The following is a 22,791-nucleotide window of genomic DNA, read 5'->3' as shown; positions in this document are numbered from 1 at the left end:
TGTGTGCTGGAGTGGGGTGTCTCCTGGAATGGGGTGTCGCTGGAATGGGGTGTCTGCTGGAGTGGGGTGTCTGCTGGAGTGGGGTGTCTGCTGGAGTGGGGTGTCTGCTGGAATGGGGTGTCTGCTGGAATGGGGTGTCTGCTGGAATGGGGTATCTGCTGGAGTGGGGTGTGTGCTGGAATGGGGTGTGTGCTGGGGTGGGGTGTGTGCTGGAGTGGGGTGTGTGCTGGAGTGGGGTGTGTGCTGGAATGGGGTATCTGCTGGAATGGGGTGTGTGCTGAAGTGGGGTGTGTGCTGGAGTGGGGTGTGTGCTGGAGTGGGGTGTCTGCTGGAATGGGGTGTCTGCTGGAATGGGGTGTCTGCTGGAGTGGGGTGTGTGCTGGAATGGGGTGTCTGCTGGAGTGGGGTGTGTGCTGGAGTGGGGTGTCTGCTGGAGTGGGGTGTGTGCTGGAGTGGGGTGTGTGCTGGAGTGGGGTGTCTGCTGGAGTGGGGTGTGTGCTGGAGTGGGGTGTGTGCTGGAATGGGGTTTCTGCTGGAGTGGGGTGTGTGCTGGAGTGGGGTGTCTGCTGGAATGGGGTGTGTGCTGGAATGGGGTGTCTGCTGGAGTGGGGTGTGTGCTGGAATGGGGTGTGTGCTGGGGTGGGGTGTGTGCTGGAGTGGGGTGTGTGCTGGAATGGGGTATCTGCTGGAGTGGGGTGTCTGCTGGAATGGGGTGTCTGCTGGAGTGGGGTGTCTGCTGGAATTGAGTGGCTCCTCCTCCTCATTTCTGAGAAGTCTGGAGTTCAGGAGAGACTCAAAATCCTAGTAGCAAAGACTTGCTTGTGCCCCTGGTTTGTTCCGGATTGGGTAGACACCTCTTAGGCAGTCCTCACCTCCTGAGGTCTGTGCAGAGCTCAGAAATATTTGCAGTCTCTCAAGTACTGGACAATCTTTTTCAGACACAGGGACTTCAGAGTCACAAGGGCATGGCCAAGGTTACAGCCACCAGAGAGCTGCTGTCCGAGAACTGGCTGCCTGCTCTATTAAGTGGACTCCTCTGCTCACTTCGTTCCTTCAGGGAAGCAACCAATGAAAAAGAAAAGATGTAAAAACATAAATTACATAAATTGCCATCCTTCTCCCCTCGTTTTCATGTTTATTTAAAATCCATCACTATTTTGCTCTTTAGACCAGGTGGGGTCATCTTTACAAGCAAGTTCCTTGAAATCTACCTTCCCTGTCTCAGTCTTGTTCAGACCGCAGGGTGGTGCATGCCTGCCATCCCAAGACTCAGTAGTCTGATACAGGAGGAGTGTTGTGAGCTTGAGGCTAGCTTGGGCTAGATGGTGAGTTCGAGGCCAGTCTAGGTTATAGAATGAAACCTTGTACTTAAAAAAAAAAAAGGAAAAATAAAAATCCAATAACCCACTACTGCCCAAATAGTAAATGAGATGGACGCCGGGCCAGAGCGACCTCTGCAGACTGGACTCGGACCACTCCAGGTCTTCTGGAACCCGCGTGCAAGCCTCAGAGACCGCCACCTGCCACTCCCGGGGACGCGCGGTGGGCGGGGCGCTGCTGCCATGGAGACGCGGCCCCGCCCCCCCGAGCACCCCGCCCCTCAACGTCGATTGGTCGCCCTTTGCTCCCTGACCTCGCTGCCGGGCCGCCGCTTCCTGCCGGGCGCTGAGCGCCGCCCGCCGCCCGCTGCCGCGTCTTCCCGCGCCGCCGCCCCGCGCTCCGCCCGCCGCGCGCTCCGCCCGCCGCGCCGCCAGCTGCCCGGCGGCCGCCCAGTGCGAGGATGCGGCGGCGCTCGCGGATGCTGCTGTGCTTCGCGCTGCTCTGGGTGCTGGGCATCGCCTACTACATGTACTCGGGGGGCGGCTCCGCGCTGGCCGCGGGCGCGGGCGGCGCCGGCAGGAAGGTGAGTGCCGCGAGGCCTGTGCGCCGACCCGGGCCTGCGGCTGGGAGGCGCCGTGCGTGGAGAGTGGTTCCCGGCTCGGGGCAGCAACCGCGGGGACCCTGGCCCGGACGCACGAGTCAAGTTTCCTTCGGGCCCTCAGGCCAGGAGTGCGAGCTCCGGCCCTGCTCCGCTTACCCGGGGCTCTGGCTGGGTCCAGCGACTTGCCTCCCTCACACGGGGCGCGGGCACCCCGAGGCCACATACCGCCCTTCGCTAGGATCTTGAGGACTGTTGTCTCGCTGGAGCCTCTGCGCTCCACTCCATGTGCCGGGATCCTAGGGACCAGACTCCCTAGCCCCTGCTCCTCACTCCGCCCAGCTCGCCCCAGGACACCCACTCCCTAGTCCGGGATCTTAGGAATCGTTGTCACCCGAGACCCGGTGCTCCCTGAGCCACACTCCGCCCAACTCGAACCCCGACCCTCGATGTCCTGCTCCGGGATCCTGGGGATCTCGGTCCCGCCAGAACCCCGGTTCTCCAGCGATCACAGGCATGATTCCACCCGATGCCCCTCACCCTGCACCCAGGCAGCGAGGATGGACCGCGGTCCTGCCAGACCTCCCCTCCCACACTGCCCACCTCGGCTCTTGGCCCCGCACAGCGGCGGGAACTGCCTAGCCTCTTGCACTTGCTTTTCCCAGCCCCCAGTCCCTTGTCCTCCGTGTGTGTTTCTGATGGGTCCGGCGCCGAGGACCGAGCGGTGAGGCCGTGGGGACCACTGGTCGCTTAGAACTCAAAGGTCCCGATTCGGCAGTCGGCTTCGCTTGGGTGCCGAGTGGGCATAGAGCGTGAGGTCCTTGCCGTTGTGTTGGTGCTGTCTGCTCTGGGCTGCCGTATCCTCTCCGGAGGGGTTTGTGATGTTTTACTAGCTAATGAGCTTCAAAGCATAGTTATCTTTTCCAAAGCCTTGTAACCTTCTTGATGGTGAGTGACACTACATGACCGGAAAAGACCGGATGGAAGTAGACCAAGGCTGCGGAAGGTAGGGGATAGGGTCTTGAGTTAGGAAGGACTGTTACTGGTCCGACTTTACCCCTCGTCGGACCCTGAATGTCAAGGGCACTTGGCTGACTCCCTTTTCCTTCTGACATCTTAAGTTATTCCCAGCTGCTGATAGTGTCTTATTCCGCTCTTGAAGGATTTCGTGATTCGTTTTTATTTGTAGTAGCGAAAGTGGAAACAGTGTTTCTCTGTGCTTGGCTTGTGTGGAGTTGACACTTAGTCCCAGCTCTGCTTTCTGAGTGGTTGGTGTGTTGCGAGCCCCTGCTAGTTTTGAAGTCTGGTACGTGTGGCGGTGGCAGCAGCCCGGTTTTCTTTCTTTCTTTCTTTTCTTTTTCTGAGACCGACAGTGGCTCTGAGCAGGTGTGGTTTGTACCACCTTTGCTTCCCCAGTAGACGTCCCCCACCTAGGGAATAGCCTGGCTGCTGACAATGCTTTTTCATATGCACACAGAGAAAAGCAAACTGACAAAGCCTTGGATCAGCACAGGTATGTAGAAAGGCACCTGTGGCATCAGCCTCCCAGGGGTTATCGCCCTACCTAGAGGGGATTCACTGGGCAGACAGTTGGCTGGTCTCCCCATTAAAGCCCTCTGCCTCTGATAAGCTTTAAGTGTGAAGAAAGCCCAAGACCTCTTTGTGATCTGATGGAGACCCCGCAGAAAAAACTGGGGGGAAATAAACAGCTGTACATGGATTGAGGACCCGGGATTCTGTTTTGTCAGTGAGCCATAAAATGTAATCCTGCCTGGAAGTACCACGGCTTAGTGCTCTGCAGGGGGAGGAGGAGGTGTGGAAACGCAGGAGGTTTTGAAATTTCAGTAGTGCTTTCATTAACGAAGCAGGGCGGGCCTTGATAGAGGCAGAGGATGCCCTCAAACTGTGGAGTGCCATCTTGAATCCCTTCGTGGGTTTAAACACTAGAAGGCTCCCCACATTTAGTTAGTTCATCTTCATGATGAGAGAAAATGTGTGGTTTGTTTAGTTTGTACATCATGAATGTGAAATGTGAAAAGAAGAGCGGAGTTATTGAAAGCCTGTAGGCTTTTTTTTTTTTTAAAATAAGAAGGCTGCGTTTCTTCTTGTGTTTGGTACTGTTCATAGCCTGGCTCTTGTTCTATCTTCAGTTAGTTTCTTCATGCCCTGGTGTTTTTTTTCCCATGGGGCTCCAAGCTTCAGGATTGTGCTCTGGGGACTGTCTGAGGGCATCCTGTTAGGATTTCTGCTGCTTCAGCAGCCAGACTAGGCTTTGCACTGTGTGCCCGGCCTGCTAAACAACTCCTCTCAGAACTACTGTTCTCCATTTAGCAAAACCCAGAAAGTCCGCTCACCTCAGACTACAGATTGAATGAACTAAGGAGTTGAAAACCAACTGTCAGCATTTGCTGGAAAACTGGGGACTCGATGCGGTGATTCCGCAATGCTGAGGCTCCACGTTAAAGCAATTTATGCATAATGTTTAAAATTGCATTTCATTTGTATAGGTATCTCCCCCTGCCATATTTACTCTTCCTTCCTAAACTGATGATTTGCACTTCAAGAATGCCTTCCCTTTGAGCATCTTAAATGCTTTAAAATTTTAATCATGTTAAGTTTCCCTGGGGCCCTGGTATGCTGGCAGTGGATGGAGCTGCAGAGGAGAGGAAAGGATTTCTGTTGAAAGGAAGCTGCCTCTGGCTGAAGTGTAGTGACAGGAAGGGTTCCCAGTAGGAGAGCAGTGAGCTCTGCTGAGACTACAGGGCCCCTTGGTGGACTGCCCATCACTCTTCCTGGGAGCTGGGACCTGTGCTGCACCCTTGCTCTGGGTCTCAGGTGCAGGTGTTTGGCATTTGGGCTCTTGCAGGAAGCACTGGGGAGGGGCTTCTCTTAGAACTAGGAAGGGACCTCTGGTGGGGACACTCAGTGGAAGAACAGAAGGATATAAAAGTAGAGAAGGGACTTGGGGCTATGCCGCCTGTAGAGGGCTTCCCATGACAAGCTGGCTCCTAGTTCATTTGGCTGATTTGGAAGGAACCAGTACCATCTTGAGTAGGCAGTTAGACATGCAACTGGAAGGAGGTGGCACAATGACTCCACTGGTGCCAAGTGACATCTTGTTTTCTTCCTTTTGCCTAGGGACCCTCCCTCCCTCTCTGCTTGTCTTTGCCTCTCAGTTCTCTCATCATAACATTGGGAGATTAGCATCCTTATACCATGGCTTTTTTTTTTTTGATTAGTGCTGAATAATTGATACAGACAGAAGGAAAGAAAGCAGCAGAGAAAACCCCCCAACCCTGAAAACGGAGTGAGCCAGAATCATGTGAGGGTGTCTGACTGTATGCACTGATGTCTTCTCTGCATACTTCCTGAGGAACAGGTCTGCAGGGTTCCTTCTGGATTTGCACTGGAATCTTGGATGCTGTTAATTAGCCATTTATGGGAAAATCCTGGGGACACTCACACCCGCTCTGTACCCAGCTGTGGTGTCATAATAGGGTTCCTGGTAGCCAACTGCCAGTACAGAAAGTAGGTGAGGTGTGGAGGGTAAAGTCCAGGATGGTGAGGGCTGGAGGTGCACCTGAGTTTTGGCAGGATAGGTAGGCTCCAAGCTCGCACTCTTCCCTGATCCCTTGTCAGGAAGCGTAGCTGTGATTATTGAAGGCTAGCAAGAGGCTGCCGTGCACAGTGTTGTTACCTGTGCCAGCAGGTTACCAGTGATAAGTGTGCAATTTCAGAAAGGCCATTTGCACTAAGTATGATGACATAGGCCTGTCATGCTAGCACTTGGGAGGTGGCAGCAGGAGGATCAGGAATTCAAGGTCACCTTTTCTTACTTATCACATTCAAGTCCAGGCCAGCCTGGGCTATATGAGATCCTGCTTCAAATCAACAATGAGGACTGTAGTGGAGGTGGGAAGATTGCCAGGGAAAGTCCAGCAATAGCCACATCTACGTAGTAAGATTAACCTCCTTAAAGAAAATGAAGTCCCCTGTTCAGTAATTCTGTTTGGCTGCCTGTGGGAATGCAAACAATAGAAACAGATTGTGACCTGTAAACACAACAGAGATGATGAACTGTGCCCTGGGCCCTCCAGCAAAGGTGAAAATGAACCTGTTTACCAGTGGCTTGGGACCATCAGTTTGTTCGGAGTGCAGGGCTAACCACTGTGGGGTGGTGGGGTGACAGGACCTTGGGAGCAGGGAGTTTTTCTGAGGCTTTTAGCCTGCTGTGATCTCCCCAGCATGACTGGAAGAAAGGGAGTGGTGGGGGTCGGGGGTGAGGGGGTGGGGAGGGGCTTGTTTGCTGCCCTTTGTTCATAGGAAGGACAGTTAGGTTGGGAAGAGGCTTGTAGCCTCTCTGCTGTTGCTATAATCTCAGGTTTTGGGGTTCTGTGTTTCTCTGAGAGGAACATGATGTCAGCCCAAGGCTGCTGTGATGCCCCTGCCCAGAGTCATGTTCAGAGGTGGCTGGCTGCCTGGGCACTGAGTGGAGGCTCAGGCAGAGGCCAGGAAGGCTACAGGTGTTTCTGAGGAGGCTTTGGACAGTCTCCTGTAGGCCCAGATGAATGCACAGGGAGAAACCTGGGCCTTGGCCAAGCCCACTCCCCCAAGACCTCGTCATTTCCTCCCCGCGCAGCCTGTCTGAGAGCTCGGCTTGAGGGTGACACTGAGATTTGCTGGCTAGGCAGAGGGAGTCATGGCTGGCGCCAGGCCATACAGTCTGGTTGCCACTGTCTTAAGCACCTAGAGCCCCTCCCCTAGGCTCTAGTTGCTTGTCTCTCCCTGCCCACTCTCCCCTGTAGTTTTGAGAAAGTCAGTTTCCCTCTTGGCCCTTCTTCCCACATTCAGCAGGAAGGGTGAACCCTGTCACCCAGGAGGGCTCCTGTCACTTCCCTGTCCTGTCAGAATAGGCGCTGACTGTTGGAGCTCCCGCCCCTGTCAGTGACTTGAGGCCTGGCCTTCCCTGAGAAGTGCTTCCTCCACCCACATGGTCTCAGCTCCTTCCTGCCACAGAGGCTGCCGACGAGCTGCCAGGACAGGCGGAGCCAGGTAGGCAGCTGTCTTAGCTGGATGGCCACTGTTACTCTGATATGCCAGAGGAGCTCACCACAGCCTCTCCTGACCTGGGCAGAACTTGCCCTTCTTCTCTCTGGGTTGGAAGACTCCCCAACCTTTGACCCTAAGCATTATATTCAGGACTAACCTCAGGCTCAGAGGTTCTCCTGGAGTGCATACCTTAGTCTAGAAGGCCTCCATCCCTATCTCCCCAGAGACTGTAGGCTCAATTCCAAGGTGGGGGTGGCATTGGGGGTGGGGTATCAGGCTTCAGCACCAATCAACTCACCTGCTGGAACCCTTTGCTTCCTTAGGTTCTGGTTCCTGGAGTGGCTCTGGAGCCGTCCAGCCCTCTTCTGGCATGGTTTAGACTGTAAAGCTGACATGTCTATACTTAATCCTGTCCAGTAGTGTGGGCCTAGGAAGTGTGTGTCATGATGAACAGATTGAGTTTCTTAGTATGCTGACATGTAGACAGCTGTGATTCATCTGGACTTGATATGTAGAAAAACAGGCCCTCTTACTTGAACTCTCCTTTGGGGAGCTGTATTTTGAGTTTTCCTAGGAGCCATATGTCATTCTGAAGCTGGTTCTGACAAAGCTTCAGTGGAGGGTGGCTGTCACCATGGCCCAAGCTATCCTTGCAGGCTGTCATCCCGGTGAGTGGCCCCTTCCATTTGGTTCCTTCTCCTAAAAGCGCCCAGTGGAGTAAGCAGTCTCCTTCAGGCCACCTTGCTGCCACCTGGTCTTTCAAGGACCCGTCTCTCTCCAGGAAGAGGGGTGCCTGGAAAGGGGCACACAGGGCCATTGGATTGTAGTGTTTGTCTTTGTGGGGGCAGTGGTTGCATCGTTTGGGGTTTTTCATATCCAGCTGGGCTAGCTTTGGGGCTGGAGGATGTATCTTCACAGGGTCCACCCTCTCCACCATGGGAGATTCACAGCATTGCCAGCCTCTGCATACTGGGTACCAATACCCCTCATAGGTTATACCAGATGCTGCCAGGGCATGGGACAGAATTGACCCACGTGTTGAGGGCACTATTAACTTTGTGCTTTTCTCCCTGCACCTTTGTGGCTGGGCTACTCTCTGAGGTCTGTGGTGGGCCCCCTTTAGGGGCTGCTTGAGTGAGTACTAAGTTTTAAAATCTAACAGATGCATGCTTGGTACCTGCTGCATGCCAAGGATGTCCTTACAGTTTCTATCCTATTACTGAAGAAACTAAGGGTAGGGAAGGCAAGAGGCTCTCCCAGGGTCACAGAGCTTGTGGTGTGTGGACTGTGGTGGCACCTGTCTCTGAGGTCTTCCCATCGTCAGGATGTGAGTGTGACTCCCCCCCCCCCCAGGCTTCCTAGACCCCCTTCCTCGATTGTCAGTGTCCTTTCTCTTACTGCCGTGGTGACTTCCTGTCTACCATAGATTTACCCTCTTCCCCGCAGGCTTTGGCCTTACCTGAAGTAGCTATCCTCGATGCCACACTGCCCAGGAGAATGAGACCAGGGTCTGTGCCTTTCATTCTCTTCCCAAGTGTCTCTTGAGGTTCCCTGTGTGCCCAGCACAGCTGTGTCTGGAATCCTCTTGGGAACCCAGGAGACTGTGATCCGTTACTCCACTGGAGTGGGGTGGGGATTCAGACAGCAGACAGTACAACATAAAGAGCAGTGCAAGGGGGATGGGGGCAGAGGACATGTGGGTCATGGAGAGTGTGAATCCAGCCTCTGGCTTCCTTTGCTCCTGAGGCCCCCAGGTTCCTCATGGCCAGCCTGTCTGCCCATCCTCATCTTCTGCTCAGTGAATAGAATGAACCAGTTTCCAGGGGTCATTGCCTATAGTTTGCCAGCAGAGTGGCTCCTCTATCACAGGGAAGCCTGGTCTTTCTGTTCCTGTTCACTTGGTTATCACATGTACCTGGTTGAATGCCAAGTTACCTGCCACACCCTGGCCCCTTACTCTCATATGGCTCCCAGTTCCAAAAGACACCTATAGTTCAGTGTGTGGTAGACTAGCTAGGCTGTGTTGTGGGATAGTCTCTGGATTCCTGAGCTAGTCTGTGAGGTGCAGCAGGGCAGGCAGGGTGGCAGTTCATGATTTAGGGTCTATGAAAGGACAGTGTGAGTTTACAGAGTTGTCCCCACATGTCAGAGCTCAGGGAGTCATCTTTTTGTGGTCCGGGGTCTCCATTACTGCTCCAACCCCAGAAGCAGCTGGAGGTGCATGTGGGGTTGCTCATCACTCACAATTGCAAGTGGGCAGAAGCCAGAACCTGCTGGTGCCCTGCTTTGGAGAGGTGGCACTTGGTAGTGTAGGCTCTGATCTGTGGTGTTTTTGGAAAACAAGATGAAGCTATGACCTCACTGTCTGGACATCCACTGGCAAAAAACATAATTCCTGCAGGTTCCCCAGGTGAGAGCTGTCTGTCAGCTGTATTCCCAGGGCTGGCAGGTATCTATGGGGGAGGGGGTTGTTACATGGGGGCTTCTGGGTACTTCTGGAGGAAACAGCTAGAGTGACTATGTGTCAGCCCAGGACAGGCAGTATGGAGGCCTTCAGGCTCAGGAGTGCTGTGGTGGCTTCTGACATCTGCCTGGAAGGCCAGCCCAGGTGTGACCTTTTATTCCTTGCTTTGGAAAAGCAACAGGCTTCAGATGAAAGGTCTTTCTCAGTCAAATCACTTGGGTTGGGAGCTTGAGGAGCTCGTGCAAATTAAAGACTTGGTCTTGAAACTGCCTGTAAATTAGGCTCTCTCTAGGTCTGGAGGAGTATAGACGCTTGTGCTGGGAATTTGTGTGGCTGCCTCGGTGCAGAGCTGCTTGGCCCAGCATGGGACGCCTTAAGGCCTGGTTGTCCTTCTGAGGGCCTTGGGCTTTCCTGTTGACCCACTTGCTGACCCTTTGCTTCCAGAGGCCACCTCCTCTCTGTTCCCTCCCACCCTGCCTTGGCAGTTGGCCTTCCTAGCTCCCTTTTGGTTCCCACTAGTTTCCCTCCATCTGTAATCCTTTTTCATCAACTCTAAGGCTGGCTCCCTTCTTTGTAAAATACTCTGTAGTTTATGTGCCACTAGGAAAGAAAAAACTGTCCATTGAGCAGAATAACATGGTTTCTATCAGTTAAAGCTTTTATTTTCTACGCACTGAAAAAGCCCTTCAGACTTAATTAGACATTGATTTTTCTGTGTATCCCTCTTGCACATAGACACAAAGGAAAATATAAGTGGAATATATTGGGTAAGGTGTTCCCAAAACTTTTTCTGAGCCCAGCTACTCTAAGTCACTTTCTGTCTGCTTTTTTCAGTTGTCCACTCTATCACCAAAATTGGTGGTGACAGCATTTCCCAAGGGATGGGGCAAACCATAAAAGTGCTAAGGGCTATTGGCTCTGTACCCTTAAGGTAGCTTGGCAGTTGTTTAATTAGCCACCCCCAACCCTAGACCCCTCCCCTGAGTCCTGCTGAATTCTCAGTTTCACTGTCTGTTCCCATCTCATCCTGATGGGATTTCTGGGAATTATTGGTTTTGTATTTTCTTTTAAGCTTTTGGCATGTCCAGCAGATTGAGATGCTGAGTGCAGTGATGTACTGGGACCTTAACCTGGCATACAGAGACTTGGGTGTTTTTTTGAGAGACATACCAATTTCTCAAGTTCAACTGTGGGCAAAGATCATCTCAGACTGGACCAGTTAGGGCCCTGCTCTTCCTCACCCATGAGAGTCCAGTTGCTCTCTGGGTCTCTCTCTGGCAGAGGAGGCTGGTCTCTGTCTACTCCGTTTCCAGAATCCTGATAGACAGGTACTTGTTATTTCAAAGAGCAGCTGTGAGTGTATGCCCATTCAGAAACATTCTGGAGTATTAACCATGTAAGAGGTTTCCTTGGGTGCCAAGTTACAGAGGGGCAATCCTGTCTTACATAGAGATTTCAGTTACCAAGCAGCTAGCATAATTTGAGGAGTCCCTTCTGTGGTTTAGAAACACCAGTAAGGTTTTATCAGGGCTGCTTTGAAATGCTGTAAGATCCTGACAGGAAAGCACGCACCATTTGTCGCCAATTTTTCCTGTAAGAATCACCTGACTGCCTTTGATACCCTTCTAGGAGCACTTGGTGGCAGAGTGTGAATGAAGGTAGGCACAAGCCCCTGTCACCTAAACTGCCATCAGCAACTCACAGCCCCTTATCCAGTAAGGCTGACGTGGCTATTCAATGGTGATTTCTTGATTGCCCTGTATATCTGCGTCAACACCTTGCCTTATCATCAGCAGGAAGCTGGAGCGGGAGACGATTAATAAATATATATTATTCCTTCTTGTTCCTCCACCAGGATGTTATTGCAAAAGTCCCACATATTATGCTGCGTCTGTAACTGGCGATTTTGGCAAGGATGTGATACTGCATATTTTCTGTAAGGTGTAATTCCTGGTGACTTCAATTTATATCAGTCTGTCGCTGCAATTCTTGAAGGGCCTGAGCCCCTATGTTTACCTTGCTCCTCTTTAGGCCTAGGGCAATACTGGGCTGGGAAGGTTTTCCTTTGTACACGCATTTAATTCCTAGAAAACCCCAAGGTTACCAGACTATCCCCCAGGTCATGCAGTAGCAAAGGCAGGGTGTTGTAAGGTCCCAACAGCTGCCTAAAGTAAGGCTTCTAGGAAAGGCAGCACTGGCTGGCTTGTTTTCCAACAGTGTCCCTGATACACAGGCACAAATAGCAGGTCTCCCTCTCTGGGACTCAGAGCCACAGCTTCAGGCCAGGAGGGTGCTGATTACAGGGCTATTGTCTGCTTATCCTCCATCAAAACTGCTGATGTGGATGAGCAGAAAGCCCGGAGTTCAAGTGTCTGGGTTTCTGGGTGGTCTGAGGACAGACCCAAGCCTGGCATTGTGAAAGGGGTGTGACTACAGCTACCCAGGCTCGCCATTGACCTCAGAGGCACGGGGAAGGGCTGGGGTGTCTCATTCCTGATACAGAGAACCCAAGAACACATATCAGTAGGCATCAGGGATTAGTGTGGGCCACCCGTTATCTGCCTACCATGGCATGAACTAGTTCGCGTCCTTTGTTTTAGGAAAGAATGAACTGTGTGGCATGAACTAGTTCGCGTCCTTTGTTTTAGGAAAGAATGAACTGTGTCCCCTTCCTGCTTGGTGTTGTCATCGTTACAGCAGTGTTTTATGTTAGAGTTTTACCCCTAACAGCACGTGGATGGCACAAAATGTTGTTGGCCTCTGTTGGCCTCCGGGTTGCCAGGCTCCGTAAGCAGGTCCGGTGTGAGAACTGAGAGCAGTCCAGTGCTGGCAGCGGTGGTTTCCCTGCCACCTGGTCACCAGGGCATGGGGATCACAATACCAGAGGGTTGCACAGAAATTCTGAAGACCATGGGGGAGGGGGGGGAGTTTGGAAACCGCCTGGATCCTGCACTGGAGCTGGCTCTGGGTTTCTCTGTAGGACTGGTGTGATGTGGCAGAGAGGACATAGCAAAGTGCTGAGCCTGGGCCTAAGCCAGGCTGCCTGCCTGGGTATGAGTTCTGGCTTCCTGGGTGGCCCTGTGACCTCAGGCAAGTCACTTAGCCTTTTTGTGTGGTTTCCTTTTGTGTCTGTCTCAGCAGTTTTCACTGAGGAGCATGTTAGCATGTCTACACTGTTGGATTTGATCCTGATGTGCACACAGCAAATGCTCAGTGTCGTGACGGTTGTTAGTGTTAAGTGGTACGTTAAAGGTGGGAGCCAGATGACGCACTGTGAAGGGAGCCTCTGTACAGTAGGGATGTTGTCCCACACAGTGGATTGTTTTGGAAGAATTGAGATGACAGGACTCTGCACTCTTGCTTCTTCTTCACCCGAGGAAACTGAGACCCAAGAGGATGGCAGGCTGGGCTGTGTTCCTTTGTGAGAACCAATGCATAGACCTCAGCCTTCATCCCCAACGCTGGGTTTCTCAAAAGTTCTTTCCCAATTCCCTCCCTCCCTCCCTTGTAACTTGTCCTGGAAAATTTGTATCAGGATGTGTGTTTTAACTGTGTGGCTATATAATTAAGTTTTAAAACTAATTGTTAATTGTTTTTTTTCAACATCTTGAGTTGTTATTATCTGAGTGTTGCATGCTACCTGAAACTTTCCCACAAGGTTCTGATTGGTAGACATTCTTTTCATTTCACTAGTTCAGCTTCTGCTTGTCTTTGAAACTGTAGGTGAGTGGCACATGCAGGACAAATTAATAATTGTAGCAATACAATACAGCTGCCTCCAAGGGCGGAGAACTGGTTCTGTCAATTGGTGCAGTTTCCACGTTTACTCCTGGATCTCAGATGAACAAACTTTCACTTCTAGCAAAAAATAACCTAAAATCTGAATGTTGGTGAGTGTCCTAGTTAATGTTACTATTGCTGTAAAGAGACACCATGACCATGACAACTCTTTTTTTTTTTTTTTTTTCTTATTTGAAACAGGGTTTCTCTTTAACTGTCCTGGAACTCACTTTGTAGATGAGGCTGACCTCCAACTTATGCTCAGCTTACAGCAACTCTTACAAAGGAAAACATTTAATTGGAGTGGGCTTACAGTTCAGAGGTTTAGTCCATTATCGTCATTGTGGGAAACATGGCAGGGTGCAGGCAGACATGGTGCTGGAGAGGAGCTGGGAGTTCTACATCTTGATCCACAGGCAGCAACAGGATACTGTGACTGTAGGCCTGGCTTGAGCATATAAGACCTCAAAGCCCGCCTCCACAGTGACACACTTCCTCCAACAAAGCCACACTTCCAATAGTGCCATCCCCTCTGGGCTAAGCATTCAAACACATGAGTATGTGGGGGCCATTCCTATCCAAACTACCACAGTGAGGATGTTGGGTATGAGAAGGCCACCACTCAGCCCCTGAGTGACTCTGGATCCCTGTTTGTACTGCTCTTGGTGAAGATGGATGTGGTAGGGTCCATGAGAGATGGAGGTGGTGCCCAAGGGTGTAGTGAGGCTTTTTTGCTGCCCCTACTTACCCATGTGCTCATTCGCGCTTCTGTGAACGGTGAGGCCCTTCTGCTGGAGAGGGCCTTTCTGGGAGCAGATGCCGGTGTGTTGTCAGGTGAGGAACAGGATTTTTATCTTCCTAGATTGCTTCTCTCCTTTGGGCCTCCTGGTGGTGTCTTGGATCTAGGAAGGTTCCTGTTGCTATGGTTCTGTGAGGCTGTCATTTGTGGGCCCTATTTTAAGGTATTTCCACGAGTCAAAGTGTAATGATGTTCCCAGGGCAATGAAAATTGAAGGCCTTGTAGATTAGTAGATGGCTCTGGTAAGCTGGATGAACTGAACATATGTATCTGGCTTGCTTTGCCTTTCTGGTCCCACAGGTGTCCAGGCTGGTTGTATGAGGTCCTCCAATGGTCCATGCCCACCCCTTTGGTGGCCCACTCCTGAGATTCTCTGATGCACCACACCTGTCCCCAGTTGTCCCCTGCCTCTAGGTGTCCCCCCAGGTCCTTAATTCATTACACCACCCTGAGAGCCCAGTGTAGAACTATCCTTCAAGCATAACAACCATTACCATCTGAATCTGAGCATCCGCGATCGCCTGACCTTTCTTCATGGAAGGAGTTTAAGATAATGACCCTCATCTCGTATTCCAGCCACTCCTTCCTACACCCCCTCCCAGCTAACTCTGTGTAGTCTGTCCCAGCTGCATGCGTGCTGTAGTCTTGGGAGGGGATATGCTAGACTGAGTTTGGAAGGCTGACTGAGCATTAACTCCATCTGTGTAGCCGTAGGGAAGTCAGCATCCATGTTAAGGTGAGGCTTTGATTGGGGGTCACCTATGCTCTCTAAGTGAGCCCAACAAACCCCTTGGTTCACCAGGTTTGACTTAGGTGGCCTGGTTCCCTTTAGCCTGTTGTTGGTGCCTTGTCCAGGCGAGGAGATGTTTGTTTACATCTCCCCAAGGAAGTTCACACACCACCTGTGTGTCCTAACCCCAAGTGGCTGTTTGTCCCTTCCCAGTGTTGAGCTGCAGGAGTGTCAGGCTGAGACACCTTCCGTATTTTCTGTTTACCTCCAGGCAGGGAGCGTGTCTGTCAAGAGGTGGCCTCTGCACAGAGAAGTCTAGCTGACAGAGTCTGGGAAGTTGGCCATCCTGGCTGACAGTCAGAAGGCCGTAGGTGGGAAGGCACACAGGAAAAGGCCAGTTAGCAGCTGGGCCAGTGGAGCAGGAGTGGGCTAGAGTAGGTGATCTGCAGCCTGTAGTGCTTGTGGTGTATCAAGACCTTTCAAGATTTAGATCCCTCCTCCAAGGCATTGGGCCATCCTTCAGAAAGCCGCCTTGCTGTTAAGTGATGCTGTGTTGAGGGGGAGGTATTCAGGGTTGAGCTTTCCCAGGGGAAAAGCACTGTGGACTCATCTTTACTCAGTTGACTCAGCATCTGGATTGATTGGGACTAGCTTTAATTTCATGGCCCAAGGTGGTAGATAGCCTTGTGGCCTGTCAGCCTTCTCAGGCGTTTGGTAGCTCTATTGTCCACATTCTCCAACCTGCAGAAAAGGGGCACTCCCCGTTCCCAGGTGCTGTGTGCATGCTGTTGACTAGGCTATGTCCCCTTCCCCTGGACCCAGCCTATGGGTTCTAAGTCATTGTACCCTTTATACCAGGATCTGTCGTGTGAGGTGGTCCTCAATGCCACCAGAGTCCAATTTGGTGAGCCAATGAGTTTTACTGGGGTTACTTACAGGGGCAGAAATGACTCAAAGACAGCTGCATCACCAAAGCCCACCCCAGCACTGGTGACAGTTCACAAAAGCTGGGAAGCTAGAGAAGCCCAGGGGCACTCTCAGCTTTTAGTGCTTATTCTGTCGGCAAGGGCCTAGTGAATATGGTCAGTTTCAGGGACTTCCTGAAATTATTTTGAGTTGTTTGACTTCCTGTTTAAGAAACTTCCTGCAGGATGGAATGTTTCAGTCTTGGAGAAAGCTGTTTCAGAACACCAAGATAAAGAGAAAAGCCCTTGGTAAAGCCCATGGGTGGTCTCCTCCCAACACTGGTGATACCTCTCACCTGTGAAGGGTCCTGGCACCTTGCTGACGTCTACCCTCCTCCTGTATGCAGACTCTAAGCCAGTGTTGGTACAACCCCTTTCAATTAGTGCAGCTGTCCCTGGAGGGCAGGGGTCTGGCCTGCCAAAGCATCCTTGTCTCCATACTTTAAGAGTTGCCTCGTCTGGTGCCTAGTACTAACTACTGAATTTCCTAAATGGAAGGTAAGCAGGGTGAAGAATCTGCCTTTTGGCTATGCTTGAATCCTAAGCCCAGCAGGAGCCTCTGATTCCCTCCCTCTGCCCTTTTTTGTTCTCCCTATCCCACCCCATCTTGTTCTCCCTGTCCCACCCCATCTTGTTCTCCCTATCCCCCCCATCTTGTTCTCCCTGTCCCACCCCATCTTGTTCTCCCTATCCCACCCCATCTTGTTCTCCCTATCCCACCCCATCTTGTTCTCCCTGTCCCACCCCATCTTGTTCTCCCTGTCCCACCCCATCTTGGTTTTTCCATCCCACCCCATCTTGTTCTCCCTGTCCCACCCCATCTTGGTTTTCCTGCCCAGCTTGCCCTTCCCTTGGCTCTTTTACTGTTAGCCCCCATAGTGGTCTTGTGGTTCTCAGTGTGGGTGCACTTAGAAATACCTGGGCAGGGCTTTAAAATGCAGAAGCCCGGGACCTACCCTGCGCAGTTCAGTAAGAGGGTCTGTGTCCCCATGTGTACTCTGTACACACCCCTCATGTTGGATCCCAGTACTATCAGATATGGAGCAGCTGGGATGCATTTCTGTGGCTTCATCTTGGAGGGGTTGCTCAGAGCCTTGTGTGATGCTCTTGTGCTGTTTGGTATTCTGGTTTGGAAGACTTGGTTACTGGCTTCTACAGTCAGAGTTAGCTCTGTTGCTGGAGTCTTGATGAACTAGCTTCCTTTCCTGGAGCGCCTTCCTGAAGAACTGGTACCTCCTCCCCAGAGTCTCAGTGTGCTGTTTATCCTAACCCATCTGGCCCTGCTGTGACATGAAGCTAGGACTATGATAAGCTTTGTTGAAATACCTTGCCAGCCTCCACAGAAAGGGGATGAGAGAGAGGGACCAGTGAGGTGGGAGGTGAAGACTTGGTCCCTCTTTGGCTCCTGTTGCCGTGCCTCAGATTTTAGTTTTCCTGGCACTATGGCCCCTCACCCTTGGAGATGCCAGCCTCAGGCAAGGAAGATCTTTCCCTATGCTTCTCTGTTCCAAGGGCCCCAACCTTGATGTCCCAGCCCTGGGGGTATAGAGGCTTAGTTTGATCTCCTTCCTGGGTTTCCTTAGACCCAGGTGGAGGCTGCTCCTACCGGTGTGGCCTCCTCCCTGACACATTTATGAGTAACCTGGCTGCCAATGTTACCCAGGTGACCATTTTTATGGAAATCCTTCTGTTGGAGAAATGCCTGTAGTTCTGACTAGGTTCTGGCTGATTCATGTGGCCTGCTTTCCAACACTGTAGTGGACAGTAGTAGGTGGATTGTACTTATTTAGACTGTGGTTCATGCTCACAGGAGTTGTGCTAGCTCCTGACAGGACTACTGATGTGTGTCTCAGAGACATTCTCTTCTCTCTAGCCACGATCTTAAGCCTCAGTGAGACTGGGTGGGTTCCTGGAAAGGATCACTGTAGATGGCTGCCACTATCCATTCTCTTTTGGCTTTACTTTTAAAGAACAATGGTTTCAACTGTACCTCCAGAGTCTGTCCATTCAGTAACTATAGTTACCGTCAGCTTCAGATGCTTACAGATTATTTGTTGTTGTTTGTTTTGTTTTTCAAGACAGATTTCTCTGTGTAGGCCTTGGCTGCCCTGGAACTCACTATAAAGACCAAGTTGGCCTCCAACTCAGAGATCCACCTGCCACTGCCTCCCAAGTGCTGGAATTAAAGGTGTGCACCACCACCACCCAGCACACTACAAATATTTCTAAAGAGACTCCAGGCAGCTTGTTAGGGAAAAAAAAATGTTTGAGTAAAAACAGATTCACTAAGAGTCTAAACTATAGGACTAAGCCATCCAGGTTACTCAGTGGGTAAAAGCACTGGCTGCATGTCTGTTGCTGTGATAAAACACTGTAGGCAGACTTTCTCTGTCCTGCCAGCCGGCTCCAAAATAGCCGCACAGAGACTTAATATTAATTATAAACGCTCGTCTAATAGCTAGGCGTGTTACTAACTAGCTTTTACAACTTAAATTAAGCCATATTTCTTATCTACACTGCCATGTGGCGGTACCTTTTTTCAGCGTGGCATGTTCATCTTGCTTCTATACACACCTCCTGGTGACTCTGCCCTCCTCTCCCCACGCTTCCTTCTTGTCTGAAAGTCCTGTCTAACCTTTTCCTGCCCAGCTAGTGCTCAGTCAGCTCTCTGTAAATCAATGAGAGTGAGTAACACATACTCACAGTGTACAAAAAGATTGTTCCACAGCAAAACACTGGACAAAAGCAATCTGGGGCAGAAAGCGTTTACTTCGTTTACGGTTACAGTCCCTCTTCAAGGGAAGCCGAGGCAGGAACTGAAGCTTAACCATGGAGGAATGGCTGTTTACTGGCTTGCTTCCCATAGCTTACTTAGCTTGCGTTCTTATACAAACTGGGACTATCTGCCCAGAGACAGCATCACCCACAGGTGGCTGAGCTCTCCCATGTCAATCATTAGTCAAGAAAATGCTGCACCGACTTGCCCATAGGCCAGTCTGATGTAGGTAGTTCCTCAATTGAAGGACCGTCTTGTTTGTGTCATGTTGACAAAAACCAGCCAGCACAATGTACAAGCCTGTGTTCATGACCTGAGTTCAGTTCTCAGAACCCATGATGGAGGGAGAAAACCAGCTCCTAGAAGTTGTTCTCTGATGCCACACACACACATCCTACACATGTATGATAGTAATACAACTAAAACTTTCTATACAAATTAAAACCAAAACAGGAACTGTAGGATCGTATGATGCGAGGGCCTAACGAGAGTAGGGTGGAGAACTGATGAGGGGTCCCGGCGCTCCTGCAGCCCCTGGACTGATCCTGGGGCTGCTGCTCCTCTGTGGCTAGTTAAGTGCTCAGCACAGTCTAGCATGGTATACTGTCCCCCTGGTCAGGCAGCAACCTGAGGGGCTCCAGGACCCCCCTGGTTTTGGCTTATCAGCCAACAGGGTCCAAGAAAGCCGCTTTGGTTAAGCATAGTATGTCTAGGTAGCCCAAACAAGAAAGCCAACATGTTGGGCTGCACAATTCACCGTTTCTCAGAAGATGAGGCATCTCCGTGTGAAGTCACTTTTGGTAGCCTTTCAACTTGATAAAAATCATTGTGGGTGCTGAGTTCAAGGTCATGAAACAGTAACGGTTATTGTTAATGGGGGGTGATACTGAGTGAAGGTGTGCTCATGCAGCCTGTTCATTTAAGGCAGTGCCTGGATCTGATGCTATAGCTCTGCCTGAGGCCAGGGTGACGCTTGCTGCCACTTGGCTCTAGTAAGCCAGGAAGCTTTGGTGAATAGCACAGATCACCACTGGACCAATCAGAAGCTTGTAAGCCTCATAAACTCTAAACCCTTAGGCTCATTCATTGTTAACTTGGGGCAACGGTATCTTGTTGGTTTGTACTAAAATTTATTGCTTCCCCAAGGTGCCTGGGCTGCCAGGGGCCAGTGGTCCCTCTTTTCACAGATGGGAAGTAGATTCCAAATGTGCTCATAGCTCCTCACGAGGTGGTGAGGGCCTGGTGACACTATGCAGGTAAAACTGGGCACAGACTGGAGATGCCCAGAGCTCATGGTTACCTGGCGGCCTCAGCTGCTGCAGACCGACTCTTCCACTCAGGTGTGCTGTCAGTACATTGTCCCCAGTGTCTCCAATTGTGTAGTTGTGAGGTGTTGGCAGGTAGTGAGGTAGCCACTGGAGCCGAGAGCTGCCCCTGAATTGGGCATTGACCAGCAAATCACAGGGGTATGACTGGCCTTGGGATTAGTAAAGAATGTGCCCTTGAACATGAGTAAATGCTGGCCAATACTACATGCTCATGAAGGACCGTGAGCATGAGGGCTCAGATGGAGCCCCAACACCTTTAATCCAAGACAGAGGCAGGTGGATATCTGTGAGTACCATGCCAGCCTGACCCTGTTTTAAACCTGTTGCCTGAAAAAAAAAAAAAAAACCTCACAGAAAAATCTCTCACCAAACCAAACCTTTGGTGGCCTTCTTGCTGTTCCTGTCTCATCTAATGGCACACACTGCTGGCAGGGAGGAAGGGTCTTGCCTAGGGCACAGGTGGTATTTGGGTAGGACACCCTACCTGCTCTGCTCCTCACCTCAGTGTGAATTCTGAGAGAGCTGGGTCTGCATTCCAGACAAGTGTAAGGAGTTGTCGAGGACTGTGTCTTTCTCGGGGATTGGCTAGCCTCAGAAGGTGACCCTAGGGTCCATGTTGGTGAATGGTCTGCCACATTGGGTCTGGTACTTTCTGCTACTTCTATCCAGGTGCTCCTTCTTACGCCTAAGCCCCTTGGACTTGGGACAGCCTGTCTGAACAGATGTGACCTTGGGCCTGGCTTCCCTGCAGTGATAACTAGGAGCCCAGCTGCCAGGCTTAGGCATTCCACCATTGTAATGGGGAAGGAAGCCCTGTGGAGGGCCAGGTAAGTTGAGGCTGTAGACAGTGAGAGGCCAGGTGTCAGCACCAGCAGTCTCCCTGGTAGATTTGCGGGCCCACCCATTCGCCAAGGATCTGAGATACAGACCTTTGTTCACGCCAGTCAGTTTGCAGAGTGTGTGTGTGAGAAGGGCAGCTGGAACTCCTGTCTGCTGTGATGAACTCCAGTGTTCATGTGAAATGGGGTAGCCCAGCTGCAGAATGGGACCTTGTTCAGCTGGACACGCAGGGGTGCATACCAGCCTGGGTACTGCCTAGCTGCTTTTGGTTTAAGAAGGGACCCTAGCTAGCTGCATGAGCCTTCTCTTCTAGTACCTGCCACGCTAGGTGGAGAGAGAATTTTCTCTTAAGAAGGTTCTAATTACTGAGCTGAAATATGAACGTGTGCTTATCTGCGGTGATTAGGACTAAAGCAGTCTGGTCATGCAGCTTAGTCATCTGCTTAAATGACCAGGAGAGTGTGAATGCACAGCTTATCGGGACCCCAGGGCAGGGCAGCTCGAGGAGTGCTGGCAGCCTCCCTCCTCCCCTCCTCCCCTCCTCCCTCCTCCCCTCCTCCCTCCCTCTCTCCCTCCCTCCCTCTTCCTTCTTCCTGGCCTTTTCTTCTTCCATTCTCATCTCTCCCTCTTCCTTCCCTGCCTGCCCTACTTCCGCCTGTCCATCCCTCTCCCCCATCTACTCCTTCCTTCTGTTCTCCCTCCCCCTCCTTTTTCTTCTCCCTCCTCCTCACTTCCCTCCCACAACCCACCCACCCACCCCGCCTTTTCCCTCTTACTCCGTTGTTCTTCTATTCTGGGCTTCTCTCTTCCGCTTCCCCCTGCCTTTCCCTCCTCTTTTACCGCTCCTTCTTCCCCTCTGTCTTCCCCAGGACCTCTTTCCCCTTCACTGCTCAGAGATTGCTGTGCAGTGACTCGCGGAGTGATGCTGGTGGCTGAACCTAGAAGTCACGCTTCTCTCTGGGTTTCATCCTCATGGCTCCTCCTGCCCAGCCTCCTGTGAGAAAGGCTGCCTCAGCTGATGAGTGCATCCCACAGTGAGTGGTTCCTTCTTGTGTCTCATGGTTGGTGAGGCACAAACAAATGGCCCCTCCTACTATAACATTTGCTGTGAGGATTTCAAAATCATGCTGAGTGCTGTCTAGAGTTCATGGAGAAGGCAGATAGTGGCAGAAAGGGAAATGGCTTGTTGGGCATTGCAGAATTCTGCCCTAGAGTCACAGATGGCTTCTGTCACAATATACACCAAATGGTTATTATTATTTGCTGTGCTGGAAATCGAACAGCCATTGTGTGTATGAAGTAAGTGCTATGCCACTGAGCCACACAAAATAAACTAAAATAAACACACACAAAGTAAATAAACTAAAATGTAATTGTAAAAAAAGATTCATGAATGGTAGGCTTTTTTTTTTTTTTTTTGCGCTAAGGGGGAATACAGCGTCTTGCAGATGGGCTATATTTCTTTTGTTTATCCAGGTGACCCAGCTGAGGACACTAACTAACTAGGGTTGTTTTTTTTTTTTTGACTGTTAAAAGTTACACTTCTTATAGTTTCACATTAAAGTGAAATGTTCTATGTCCTTACTATCTTGGGAAAATTGAAGGTATCTTTGTTTTGGAGAAATAAGGTAGTATGTACCAAATGTACATTGCATCAGTACTTCAAGTACTTTATACTCTATTTAGCCTGGGCTTAAACTATCTGTTTAAGCCCGGACTGTATGTGGAATGAGGTTTGAAGCTGTGTCTGAATTCTGGGTGTTCTCTAGGAGGAGGGTAGAAGGACCACTGGTGCCTACTTAGAACTGGCTTTCTTTGTCTCCTGTCTTTCTCCTTTTATGTAACTCTGTCCTTACAAGTATGCCTTTATAAGGAAGGGGAGCAGTCTTTCTTAGACCTCCTACATACAGGCTGTACTGTATAGCTTGTATGTAGGTTTGCTGAATCCATTTCTAGGATGTGTTTATTGAACACTGACTACATGCACATGGCTGACCAAGATGGGAGTTCACTCCAAGACCAATCTGTGAAGCAGGTGAGAGGTTCCAGATGCTAAGGCGTGTACACAGTCATGCCTGGAGCAGTTGGTCTGCCTAGTCTAGATACATAGACTGAGGTTGGAGCTCTCCGGCAGGCTCACTC

General features: G+C 51.0%; 1 protein-coding gene across 1 annotated transcript in view; it reads left to right on the top strand.

Moving 5' to 3' along the window:
* Nucleotides 1-1,720: 1,720 nt before the first annotated feature.
* Galnt2 (polypeptide N-acetylgalactosaminyltransferase 2) overlaps nt 1,721-22,791 on the top strand; it is a 133,081-nt gene continuing 112,010 nt past the window's right edge. Inside the window, exon 1 of the mRNA XM_052727102.1 lies at nt 1,721-1,903. Coding sequence (XP_052583062.1) covers nt 1,781-1,903 — 123 coding nt within the window. The 5' untranslated portion in view covers nt 1,721-1,780. The remainder of the gene's footprint in view (nt 1,904-22,791) is intronic.

This window comes from Peromyscus californicus, unplaced genomic scaffold (genome assembly GCF_007827085.1).
Source record: "Peromyscus californicus insignis strain IS unplaced genomic scaffold, ASM782708v3 Scaffold_8__1_contigs__length_139910024, whole genome shotgun sequence".
In the NCBI taxonomy this organism is placed as follows: Eukaryota; Metazoa; Chordata; class Mammalia; order Rodentia; family Cricetidae; genus Peromyscus; species Peromyscus californicus.
This window is presented reverse-complemented; position numbering and strand designations above follow the sequence as displayed.